The sequence below is a fragment of the Macrobrachium rosenbergii genome, chromosome 18 (assembly GCF_040412425.1).
Source record: "Macrobrachium rosenbergii isolate ZJJX-2024 chromosome 18, ASM4041242v1, whole genome shotgun sequence".
NCBI lineage: Eukaryota > Metazoa > Arthropoda > Malacostraca > Decapoda > Palaemonidae > Macrobrachium > Macrobrachium rosenbergii.
Window position 1 is genome coordinate 9,324,234 of NC_089758.1, and position 13,191 is coordinate 9,337,424.

At 39.3% G+C, this 13,191-nt stretch overlaps 1 protein-coding gene across 1 annotated transcript in view; it reads right to left on the minus strand.

Moving 5' to 3' along the window:
• The window catches only part of LOC136848083 (T-box transcription factor TBX20-like), a 152,943-nt gene that overhangs the window by 32,332 nt on the left and 107,420 nt on the right, over nt 1–13,191 (minus strand). The window contains exons 3-4 of the mRNA XM_067120268.1: nt 6,220–6,321; nt 5,155–5,326 (exon numbers count right to left, since the gene is read on the minus strand). Coding sequence (XP_066976369.1) covers nt 5,155–5,326; nt 6,220–6,321 — 274 coding nt within the window. The remainder of the gene's footprint in view (nt 1–5,154; nt 5,327–6,219; nt 6,322–13,191) is intronic.

A 13,191-nucleotide genomic window follows, 5' to 3' on the forward strand; every position in this document is an offset into this window, starting at 1 on the left:
TGATCTCATGTAGATGACACTTAATGATTCAGCCTTCATTTGCGCTTACAGGTCAGTAACTCATAGATTGAAAGGAAATGTCACAGCAACGAATAATTGTCGGTTATTTCTGCTAGCAAAACCCACGTTGAAAAAAGCAGTCACGCTCAAAAAGCGTTCCTGTAAGACGTAGCTAACGATTGAATGCAATCCCAGTTCCCGCAGGGAAGAAAGGTCCTTCGGCGGACCACAGGAAGAAAGATAAACAAAGAGGACTCCATCCTGCGCAGAAGAAACGGCACAGGAAGGAAATTTCACGCTCAACCAGAAGCTCCTTAAGGGAGCTTCCCTTTTGTGATTGAAAACGACGTCGTCGAGTGATAAAACACGTGGGTTTATCCGCGCCATTCAAACTTGGCGGGAGGCGGTCGTGCGCCCAGCAGGGTTAGCACCGGGGTGCCGCCAGGAGCGCTGCGATCGCCGTATTCACAACAATGGCCGCGAATTAGCCGATATGCTACTCATTTTATGACCATTTCTCATAGTTGACGTCGGGATTATAGGGGGTGGAAAGTGATATTGGTCATTTCACCCGCTTGCTTCCTGATTATGGCTTTTTGGCCGAAGATGTTGCAGATATCGCGCCACTTACGACGGTGTGAGGCGATTCGCCCAAGGTAGAGGATCTCATTATAAATTTCTCACTGGTATTCTTAGTACCGATGCTGACAAGGAAATTGGAGCTCATTATGGCAGGAAAAAAAGGCTGCCTCTCTTTTGTGGAGAGAGAGAGAGAGGGAGAGAGAGAGCTTCAGTATCAGCTTATTTTAGCTCACGTATGCCTGGAGTGTGCCAGTGACGTATTTACAAACGATAGATGTTTGTTGTTAATTTTTTTAATCATGAAATTACAATAACCGACGTAGCAAAAATAACATTGCGGAATATAATATTGAGAAATAAGTTGCCGAGAAAATCGGTGAAACGGAATGTTAAACTTAAGGAGGCTCATATGTTGGAAAAATATGCAAGTAATTCGTGATGCACGCGAGTCCCAATCAAGTTACGGCACCTCATAGTTATTTGGAAAGAAATGCATCAACTTTCGCTGATCTCATAACAGACAATGTCTTTCATCTCTAAACTATGAAGGAGAGGCTCAGGATAGTCTTCTGCAGTCACAGAGAGAGAGAGAGAGAGAGAGAGAGAGAGAGAGAGAGAGAGAGAGAGAGAGAGAGAGAGCATTATGGAATATAGTGTCATTGTTTTTGAAACCTGTTGAATGTAATGTTTTAATGCATGACAGACCAGACCGACATTTAATAGTCGAACCATATTGTTAACAAAAAGACCGTTTTTTTTAAAAGTAAATAAACGGTTGAGATCGTCATTCAGGCAAGAGAAAATGAACCTTTGCTTTTCCTTAACGTCATTAAAGAAAGACCTCAAGAAGAGAACGCAGGCAATCTTCCTTTTCAGCGAAACATTTATTCCTTGAGCATGGAGCGGCATAATAGGAAGTCATCTGTTTGTGTGTATGAGCGTGTCTTGTGTTGGTGTGCGTATGTGTGTGTGTATGTTGAAGGAAGAAGAGGTTATGGCTGGCCCGAGGAGGTGTTGGAGGAAGACAATCAATACACGGAGGGCGACAGAAGACAGGCGACACTCTCTTACGCGGCGAGAACTAAAGACGGTGTTGGCGGGGTGATTGGGGTTTGAGGTGGGGGTTGGGGGGGATGTTTAGGGGTGGGAGGAGGCTACGGAATGAGAAAGGGGAGTAAAGCTCGCTAAGGAAATAATATTAAGTCGTACTTCCTGCCATGAATTTATTTATTTATTCCGGAAATTTTAGAGCTGGCGTAATGTCGGGTCCGAGCTGAGTTGCCCGCTAAAGGAAGCCGTAGGCTGTAGATCTCCCAATCTTTAGGCCTATTTATTGTATCGATAATTTTCATTCTGTGTTCTTTGCTCTTGGTTAGAATCGCAAAGTCAGTGACGAAGGTTTCCCAAATGCCACGATGAAATAGCTATGAAACTTAAGGGCTTCTTGAACTGGAATCCTTCACGCGTGCTGTGAATCCCTCTGGAATTGCAGGGGCCGGATTTGCCGCCATTTTTATACCGGGAGGGCACCGTCAGTCGCCATACCGTTTAAGCAAGGAGGGCCTACTGCTGAAGCGGCATCTTGTATGTTTAAGTGTTGTTAAGAAAGGAAAATCATTTCGAGAAATGAAGTGAAGTAAAAGGTCTTTAAAAAACGTTTCAATACAAATTTTTTTCTTGTTAACAATCAAGCAAATGTTTAGTCTATTGGCAGCGTTACATAAAAGTTTATAGATATAATTTCAAGTGAATTCTGTAGCCGTTTACCTTAGCAGCTTCAAGTTCTTTAATAGGATATCACACCCTGGTAATCTGATATGGTTCCTCTGGTTTCCAATGACCTCATAAAAAAAGGACTTTGGCTCTTGGCAAGGGAATAAAATCAAAGGAAAGTTAACCACCAGTTGAGACAAAGGAGACACGTCCTTCCGGGATGCCCATGATTGAATACCACCAAAACAGGATACGTCTGGGAGGGAGGGAGGGTCCAATCAGAACTAAAGGTGATGTGGATGCCTCCAGTTGCTGAGGCAGGATACAGCAAGGCGGTTGCAAAGGTGGTTGGTTTCACTTGGCACGAGTGAAGGGAGTCTTAGTAACATGTTCCACCTTTTGTGACCTCAAAGAGCGTTTTTTATTGTTAGCATTCTTCAAAGTGTACAACCAGAAACTGGGTTAATCTTTTTTTTTTCTAGAGTATATTCCAGTTTCATATTTTTGCAGGAGAACGTAGTAGTAGGTAGGGTCCTGCTTAAATGACTATAAGGTTCTCGTTTATTCACCTCCATTTAAAGTTTTATTTGTAAAAATTAAATGCTGAAAATATTATATAATAAGGTTTCAAGTGTTCTGGTATGGAGGTTTTTTATTCTAAAGATTTATTTGTTCACTTTAATATATTGTCTGAGTAATAGGATGAATGTAAATTGTTGATAGAAAGTAGACCTTGGAATTATGTTAAACCAATATATATATATATATATATATATATATATATATATATATATATATATATATATATATATATATATATATATATATATATATATATATATATATATATATATATATATAATTATATAAATATGTACATATACATATATAAATTTCCTCACTTTTGGGTACCCCTACCGCTACATAGCACAGATATACATGTACACCCACACACATACGCACACACGCACACATATTATATACATATGTGTGTGTATACTATCACAATTTACCACTCTGAATGGAACCATCTTTCGTATTGGTTAATTTTTTTATTTCCTCAAACTCTCTAAAAGGTACTTTTCCCCGAAACGATGAAAACGCAGGGAATATTTTACCTTCCGGTTAATATAGCGACATTCTTCACCATTCTAATTCCGGAGGTGAAATATGGCCCCAATTTTCCGCATATGATTCGCGACAGAGGGTTGGTTCCTCTCCAGCTATGCTCTGAGGAGAGGCGAAGGTTCTGGCTGAAGTAGGGAGCCAGGCACGGGTGTCAAACACAAGAAATCTCTCTCTCTCTCTCTCTCTCTCTCTCTCTCTCTCTCTCTCTCTCTCTCTCTCTCTACACACACACACACGCAATCATATGACATACAATATCGAAAGATGATTATAAAAGTTATTTTTTCATGAGAGGTATATTCAAATCAACTAACAATCTTCAGAATTCATGCACACATTCATACATATGCACTTATATACATAGATAATTCTGATTTCTTTAGGAGAGGCCAGTCAATTGAGTAACCTAAAGTTAGTATAGAGATCAATTTAAAAGGAAAAGAAGGCCATTAGGATACTTGAGTAACACAATACCCACAGTGACTGAGCTCACTGATCAACTAGGCGCCCCTTGTCAATCACTCAAAGAACATTGTAAGATCTCTTTAAGAATTTCTTCCCGGTGTCATTTTACATCCTTGTTCTCGCTTTAAGTTGCCGGAGCACGGACTTAAAAAAAAAAATGGGGGTTAGGGGAGGGGGTTGTGTGAGAGGTAAACCTGTGGACTTCGGTGTCCAATTTTCTTGGGTTTATCTTTCCCCACTATGGATATCTTATGCTCTGGAAATTCGTTTTGAATGGTGAAGGCATTTTTGGTTCGTTCCAGGATCGGCATGAGTATTAGTCCATTTTGAACCATAAATAAAGTATTTTCTCTCATTTTCCTAGCAGAGTTGAAGCAGCAGAGATCGACATTGCTCGTTGTAATTTCACACATCGCAAAAATTGCAGCCATTCGTGTAAATCATATGCGTGTACTGTTCTTTGATGAAAATTTATGGAGTCTTTTATTTCCTTTGTCTGTCTGTAATTTGCATCGTGAGCTCACTGTCGTGAGAAATGTCACTCTGTACCGAACACACTATTGACATAAACAAAAGCTGCCATCCTGGATTTCTGAGAACTCATAATTGCCTCATTCGAGCTATGAGCAAGACTTCAGAGCTCAGCCGTGTCACACGTGATGGTCTAGATTACTTCTTGATACTTAACAGTGAAGTTTTAGCTTGACACATAATGAAAAATTTAATCGGTCTTTCACTGTTTTCTTAGGAAACTTTTGTACCCGAGTGTGGGGCTTTCACTATAAATAGTATTTCTGTTTAGTGAAATTGTATAAAGATATATCGAGAATGCGTATTTCTATAATTCTAGTATTTCTATAATTGCTAGTATTTCTATAATTCTAGTATTTTTATAATATTTTAGTGTTTCTATAATTCTGGTATTTCTATAATTGGTCTACTATTTCTATAATTGCTGTTCTATTCTTCAAGATCTCGTGGCTTAAATTTTCTGATGTTCAAATTCAGTGCAGATTACAAGTACGTTCAAGAATCTTGCTTGAACAAGTACCAATTCAGCATTAATAAAAACTACAGTATTATGTGAACAAACCGATAATTATTATTATTATTCACAAGATCAAACCTATTCATATGGATAAACCCCAGGGGCCATTCACTTGAAATTCAACCTTCCAAAGAATATGGTGTGCATTAGGAAGAATTAAGAGGAGGTCACACTTCTGAGAATAATTACAACGAAGCAAAAGAAAGTCATTCTCTTACATGTCCATGTTTGTCCATCTCGTTGTTGGTAAGTTTGACTTTCTCGAAAGAGACGATCTGTTTCTTGAGTTGGTCGCCGGTGTAGGGAGAGTCCGGATGCGGATACAGCCGGTATGGCGGAGGTGGGTCTGCTTTTCCGGCCACTAGCCACGACGATCGGTGGTACGCGTATCTGTGTGGGATAATGGTTATAATGATAATAATAAGAATAATATAATAATAATGGCTAAATATGTTACTTTTTATGATAATAATAATGATAATAATAATAATAATAATAATAATAATAATAATAATAATAATAATAATAATAATAAGAAGAAGAAGAAGAAGAAGAAGAAGAAGAAGAAGAAGAAGAAGAAGAAGAAGAAGAAGAAACAATGAAATCCAAAAAAAAAAAATTATTTTATCATGCATTTACATTGCTTCGAAACATATTACAAAGTATTTTAGAGCAACCAACAAAAGCCACTCAGGAGGAAAATGTGGTTTTGTGATAGGAGACACTTTGGCAACACTGCGAGAAACAATGGCAACAGTGCTAATATTAAATGATTGCCGGTTTTGATATCCTCTGATCCATCAGACATCTGCTTTGAAATGATACTCGTGTATTCTGACATACTGACATTTCAATTCACGAAAACATTCGTTGGGCGCCTACTGAGGATTTCAGTTTGCTTGTCATTAATTTAGGGGGCGGGTTTGTAACACGGGTTCTGTTCGTTTATCAAGGTCTTCCTTTTATTATTATTACTATTTTTTTTTTGTTGCCGAAACATTAGTTGAGCTTCATGACACGACTTGTGTTCGTTTATCACGGGTTTTTCTTTTTTAATCTGGAAAAGGTTGGATCTTTAAAAAAAACTGTGGATGTTTACCAAAGGTTATTTTTTTTCATTTTCGATCAAGCTTATGTAAAAGAAATCAATTCTTTTCTTTTATTGTTCTGATTTTTCTTACACGATCATTGTAATTGTGGAAGCTCGCATGGCAAGTTGATGGAATATTTGGCAGTAGATATTAAGATTATAGTATATACCAAGACACGAATAACATGTTTACCTGTAACGTTTGTTGTCTACGGGGACGATGTCCAACAGGACAGCGTATCTCTGCTCGGATTTAAGTCCAGTGAAGGAGGCTCGCACAGTAGGGAACATTCTCCTGGAAAGAAAGAAAACAAATGATTGATTATTTGAACTTTTTCTGAATTCGAACGGTCTGAATTTAAAATTGTAATTTCGAATTGATCATGGAAGCCAAAGTAAGTTCGTCTGAGTATATTTTTGTTTACCATCTACGGGATGTGATTCTGCTCTTCCTAAGAAAACAGATCAGTGTTTTCCTCCCCAGAGAAAATTTAATTGCTTTTGTTTGTCTCCCGACATCTGTCCATTTCACAAGAGTAAGACATTTCCAGTTTGTCCTCTCTCTCTCTCTCTCTCTCTCTCTCTCTCTCTCTCTCTCTCTCTCTCTCTCTCTCTCTCGATGCAGCATGAAAAATCCCATTTCCTCTGCTTTACATGGAGACGAACACCAACGTATCAAAGCTCGCCACTTGCCGGGAAACTGATGTATACAAATGACTCTTTCGACCAGAACACCGAAGGAGAAAAAAAAGCAAAAAAAAAAAAAAAAAAAAAAAGAATAAAAAGGAACGATTTCCTTGTAACCGAGTAAGAAACACGCTGTCATATCATTCCCCGACGAAAAAAGAATGGGGGAAAAAAAGGGAATTTCCTCATTGGGCATTTTTTTAGTGGAGCCTTTTTTTCGGGGTAGAGAATCGTTTACCTTGTTGGTTTTAGAACTTAAGGAGATCAGACATGCCCTTCCTGATTATCTGGGTCCTTGGAAGGACTTTATTGGCCTTTGATTTTCGTTTCGTTTTTCCAACATCTTTAAAGGTATCATTGCAGTTTTATTCACGTTTTCTTTGTGTTCATATTTTGATATGTTTTTAAGTTTTCTTGTTATTTTGATCATAAGGATAGTGTAGATTTTATTTATTTTTATAATTAATTGTTAATCCTTTTTTTATTCGTTATAACTAAGAATGAAATACTTCATTAAACTGGGATGCTTATCGACCATTTAATCACTGAAAATAAAGCATACATCAAATATAAGTTTTCGCTTAAGACTTCGCTAATTGATTTATTTGGTGTCACAAATTGTCGCAACATTTACTATTTCAGAAAAGTAGAAAAGTCCATGACCATAGTTTGTGCAATACCAGTGTGCAGCTTTAAACCATTCATCTAAAAATTGTAGGAAATGGAACGAACAACTATTTTCTTTTGCCAAAAGCAGCTCAGAAACGCCTTCCCTCCAATCTTTCCACCGACCTTTCTTTTATTTCCTTGCTCTCTCTCTCTCTCTCTCTCTCTCTCTCTCTCTCTCTCTCTCTCTCTCTCTCTCTCTCTCTCTCTCTCTGTGTTCCTCCCCTCGCTTCCCTTTCCGACCTGAACTGACATGGAAAAAGAATCGTTTACACTTCGACATCCGGAGACTTCGAGCGGAATTCCACCACATTTCTTGAGCCGAACGGAAGCTAAATTGGTCAAGCGTGCGGCCGCAGACGAACGGACAACTTGCATGTCACACTCCGACCTTTTCTCCGCCTTTTTTTTTTCAAACTTTTTCTTGTGGTGTCTTTCCGAAAGTCTAATACCTGCAGTGGACATGAGTGGGAAGACCAAGAAGGGCGGAGAGAGAGAGAGAGAGAGAGAGAGAGAGAGAGAGAGAGAGAGAGAGAGAGAGAGAGAAGTGCTTATGTATTTTGACTAAATGAGATAGAAGACAGGCTGAGAGTAATAAGATAATGGTATACAATTCTGTGAAACAGTAAATGAACATATCTTTTGATATTGTAATTACTTTTCATGATAGCGGCAGTGTATATATTATGGTAAATATGTATCTTCATATTTATTTATTTATATTTCTGTGTGTAACTTCCGCCGCCCCTACTATCCTGTAACCTGGACTATGTTCCATGTTCCTTGCCGGGCATCTCTCGCTACTGGCCTATAAAGTACCCGGAATAAAGATACCTTGCTCCTAGCTTCTTGGCGGTGGGCAACGTCCTCGGGGTCGGGACGATAATCTAGGAGTCATCCCGCCAGCGGCATATCGGCGAAGTACCTAGACTTTTAAGATGGTTTCGTCCAGCAAATCTGTACGCGAAGTTTACTACCTATTGACCATCTCTCTTATATTACCTTCACGTTTGGCAATGTGTTTCCGCTCTTCGTCTATACTAAAAGTAGTCTGGAGTATCAGTGATTATTATGGGAACGATGTATTCTTGCATATATCTGTTTTTATTGGTGTTAACTAAGGGTTTTACGACGGTCATTGTAGTAAAGTACTAATAATAATAATAATAATAATAATAATAATAATATAATAATAATAATAATAATAATAATAATAATAATAATAATTATTATTATTATTATTATTATTATTATTATTATTATTATTATTATTATTATTATTATTATTATTCAGAAGATGAACCCTATTCAAATGGAACAAACCCACAGGGGCCACTGACTTGAAATTCAAGCTTCCTAAGAATATGGTGTTCATTAGAAAGGAGTAACAGAAGTTAATAATAATACACTGGTTAGTTTATTGTTGTTCTCATCGTTGCTGCAAAAGTGTCACTGCAATCCTAGTATACATCCGTATAATATGCTTTAGCAGGAGAAGAGGGTCAGAGACAAATTTATTGAGAAAACTACTCATATTTTATATCTGCCGTGGAAGGGGCCGCTACCTTTCCGTGCACCCTTGAAAGGAGAGGTTTTCAGTGTTATTTATTCATTCGTTTATCGTAAAGGCTGATGGGACAGGTAACCTAATGCCTTTATGTGGCCCATCCTCAAAGGCAAGAAAAGGAAAGTGTAAGGAAAAAGTGTGGAAAAAACGCATTTAAATGAGTTCCATAGCTTGGCATAGAAGGAAGAAAATCAAATGTCCAGTCTGTTTCACTGGAGAATTAGTGCTTTTAAGGTGAGCCATGTGACTTTTTTCTTAAAGAAAAATTTTTTTATATTTCTTATGTAATTCATTGTTTGGTTTTAGGGCCTGTATTATATTTAAATTCAGCCGATGAGAGTGCCTGCGTGCACCTGGAGACACCCTGCGCAATATTGTTACTGAATTTTGTCTCCATTGTGCCTGAACACTAAAGTGTTGTGGCCCTGAGTTGTATAATATCATCTGGCGTCCTTGCAGCAATAAGGCGAGAAGAGCCCGGATCTAAAGAAGCTTTTGGTTTCGTCGAAGTTCTAAAGTACCACGTTTAGGTTACTCCTTCTGTGACTATGATGGCTGGTGCGGGGTTAATTAGGGGTTGGTTCGGGGGCGGGGGCTGGGGTGGGAGCTTATCCCCTTGACACAAGGCCAATGGAAGCTCTGTAAAATATCAGCAAGTTGTAAATCCCTCAAGACAAGTCGCCCAGAATGCTAATGACCGACCAGAACAATGGAGTGTCAGTCACTAAACCCGACTAACACCTGCGGCCAAAGGTGAATTGGTGCAAGACCTGAAGACCATTGGCGATTGCGTTTGTATGTGCGTGCGTGCGTGCCAGGGGTCTCCTCACACCAACTCCTACTAGCTCGTTTCCTGACTTGGTATTGTTTTCGAAGCTGGTGTTTGTCTGACGAGCTGGTTTTTGTCCAGATTTGGTTTTCTCTACTTAAATTGGTTTTGTTCCCCTTCGGTGGATTTTTTTCTATCAGGTTTGTATATTAGATTTGTTCTCTTCTCCCTCTAAGTAGCTGCTTGTGGTAGACTCCTCAAAGTTATTGGAAAATTATCTATAAATGAAGCTTTGGAAAAAATCTACTAGCTTTTGGTATTTTGGAAGAGAGAGAGAGAGAGAGAGAGAGAGAGAGAGAGAGAGAGAGAGAGAGAGAGAGAGAGAGAGAGAGAATTACCTGAAGATTACCTGATGATAGGTTCTATCCCAAGGGGTGAGTATAATCACTTGGAGGCCCCTCCCCCTGTGTGAACTTACATAATACTACTTTCGGTTATTGAAAGCAATGCTGTTGGATCTGCCTTCGGGAATGAATACTAGGTGCCAGATCAAGTTAAAATTTAGCCCTACATTAGGGTCTTTGAAGTGACTAGTGGCACTGTATCTTGGCTCATCCGGTACAGGGCATCCAGGAACTTGTCTAAGTCATGCTTGAATACATGTACGTGTTGATTCGTAATAGTCGAGGCACAGTAAGACAGACAATTCCATATATTAGAGGACGTGAGGGCAAATAATGATTTACGAGCAATCTGAGATTGGTTATGACGCAGAGTTGGTTGAGGTACAGAGGACTGCGGTGAAATTAAAGGGCAAAGGTTTCCGGTTTTAATAGGTTTGTTGGTAGACTTGGAAAAGAGAGAGAGAGAGAGAGAGAGAGAGAGAGAGAGAGAGAGAGAGAGAGAGAGAGAGAGAGAGAGAGCACTCTTGAAAACTTGTATCCGGGACTGGTTTAAATATTTTAAGTAATAACCGGATCTGTATTTCTACAACGCTAAAAATATTATTAGTATCATTAATATTGCCAACATTCTATTGTCCATCACGTCACGCAAAGAGCATCCTTGGAATTCGAGCCTTACTGTTCGCATACCTGTTTATGCGACTTGACTGTGCTTAAGCGCTCAAGAATTTGCATGTTCACAACTTGACCATTTGTGAGCGACGAAACGGCCCCGCTTAATGCCTTGGCTTTCCATGAATGTGGGTAATGGTGATCTGCAAAGTGAAACGCAAGATTTGCACCAAAGGAACCTCTGCGTTTGAACACTCGAGAAAGGAAAAGTGAGCTTTCCCATTCTTGGGAATTTAGAATGGAGTTTGACTGCTCCCATTCCGTCACATTCAACTGGGTCATTGTTCACTCCAAGTTGAAAAGATAAGTATTCTTGGCCTGAAGGTCTTTCATGTTTTATCCATGGAATATGTACCTTTATTTGATATCTTAAATATTTTAGATGTTTGCTAATCGCCGCCGTCTTTATTTCATATATATCAATTTGTATCATCCACGATAAGAAATTTCTAACCACTTCGCCTAATGCATTCTGTGTAAATTAATTAACCCTCTATGTACATATACGTATGCGTGTCTGTATGCATATTGCGCTTGCCTACAACCTTGATATGTATTCATGCGTGTATGTATGCAGGTATGTATCCGTGTATGTACAATATAACTGGACTGCCAACATGACAAGTCTCACAGGCATCACCGACATGCAGTTCACATGAATGGCGAAGTGATCACGTCCTTCGCTTACGCACAAACAACGACAGGACGTAAGAATGCACAAACGACGAGGGACGCACGCACAAACAGTCTTAAAATTCGCTCGTTAAAACCATTTTATGTTGGTTCTGACACGATCACAGGCATTCCTTGCCGCCGTCGCTGGCGGAACCGTGACCGCTTTTGACTCACACACGCGTTTAAGGAAGGGAGGAGGATGCCTCAACAGGAGAGAGAGAGAGAGAGAGAGAGAGAGAGAGAGAGAGAGAGAGAGAGAGAGAGAGAGAGAGAGAAAGGGTTTTGATATGCATGTATGAGAAGGAAGAACAAAGAAAATCACTCACTTCGTATACATGTAACCGTGAGAGAGAGAGAGAGAGAGAGAGAGAGAGAGAGAGAGAGAGAGAGAGAGATTTTGATATGCATTATGAGAAAGAGGCACAAAGAAAATAATTCGCATCGTATACGTGTAACCATGAGAGAGAGAGAGAGAGAGAGAGAGAGTTTTGATAAGGCTTGTATGAAAAAAGGAACAGAAAGATATTCAGTTTGTGTGCAAATATGTGACTGTGTGAGAGAGAGGGAGATTTAGATACGTGAAAGGAAATCTGTAAGAATTAACGAAGCAATTCAACCATTTCTGTCAAACTTTCAGTAACCGAGTGCGCTGTCTAAAGAGTATGTTTACGGTTGGGTTGGTTGGTTTGTCACTCCAATAATAATAATAATAATAATAAAAATAATAAATAATAATAATAATAATAATAATAAGAAGAAGAAGAAGAAGAAGAAGAAGAAGAAGAAGAAGAAGAAGAAGAAGAAGAAGAAGAAGAGGAGCAAGCTCATAAAAAAAGATGTGAGGGGCTGAACTCCAAATAAGAAAAGTCAGCGAAAGGGAATGTAAGAAAAGAGGGGAGGGGGGGGTTGGTTAACTACGGAAGGAAGAGGAGGAGGTAAGACGTCTTAAAGAAGAAGAGGAAGAAAGAAAAGAAAAGAGGAGGAATAAAAAGCAGCACTTTGTCAAAGCAGCCAAGAGAGGAAGACAGTTCGTGCGGCATAATTAACCACATTAGTTCTTGCCCCTCGCCAGTACCAGTCGTTTACTAACTGTTTACACAAGAAATTCTGTTTACTTTACCCCCCGCCTACGTATGTCTTGGGTTGTAGAGTCGAGTGGCAAGAGACAATCGTTACATAAATGGCGCGAATGAAGGAAACTCGGAAGTTGTTTGTTTACCTGCTACAGGTGGAGCGAAAAAAAAGGAGAGAAATAGCACGTGAAGAACAAGCCACATTAAGTGAATGAGTGATGTTTCTCATTTGTTTGTTTACCCGCTCGGGTACCTCCCTGATGGAAGGCCACTTCTTTACGGCTTTGCTCAGACAACTTGCGACGATATATATTAATCGGCTCTTGTAAAACACACACACACGCACACACACACATCAATTGACTTTCCTGGGTTGAAGACCATAGTTGTTGGGATGCCATCTCATTTAAGCAATCCAGTTAATGTATGCTAATTAAAGCCTAAAGAAATGGCACTGATAGTTCAAAGGAGAATAAAGGGAAAATGATATTTTACAGAGGACCGGAATGGCTTAGGGTTCAGAGACTCACTCTTTTTATTTTCCTTGGTGAACAGATTGAGGGGCATGTCGTCAGCTCGACTTCCCAATGCCCTTTCAATGCTTCGGACTTTCAAGAACCGTGTAGGCTGTTTATTCCTCTGTTCAAAGGCT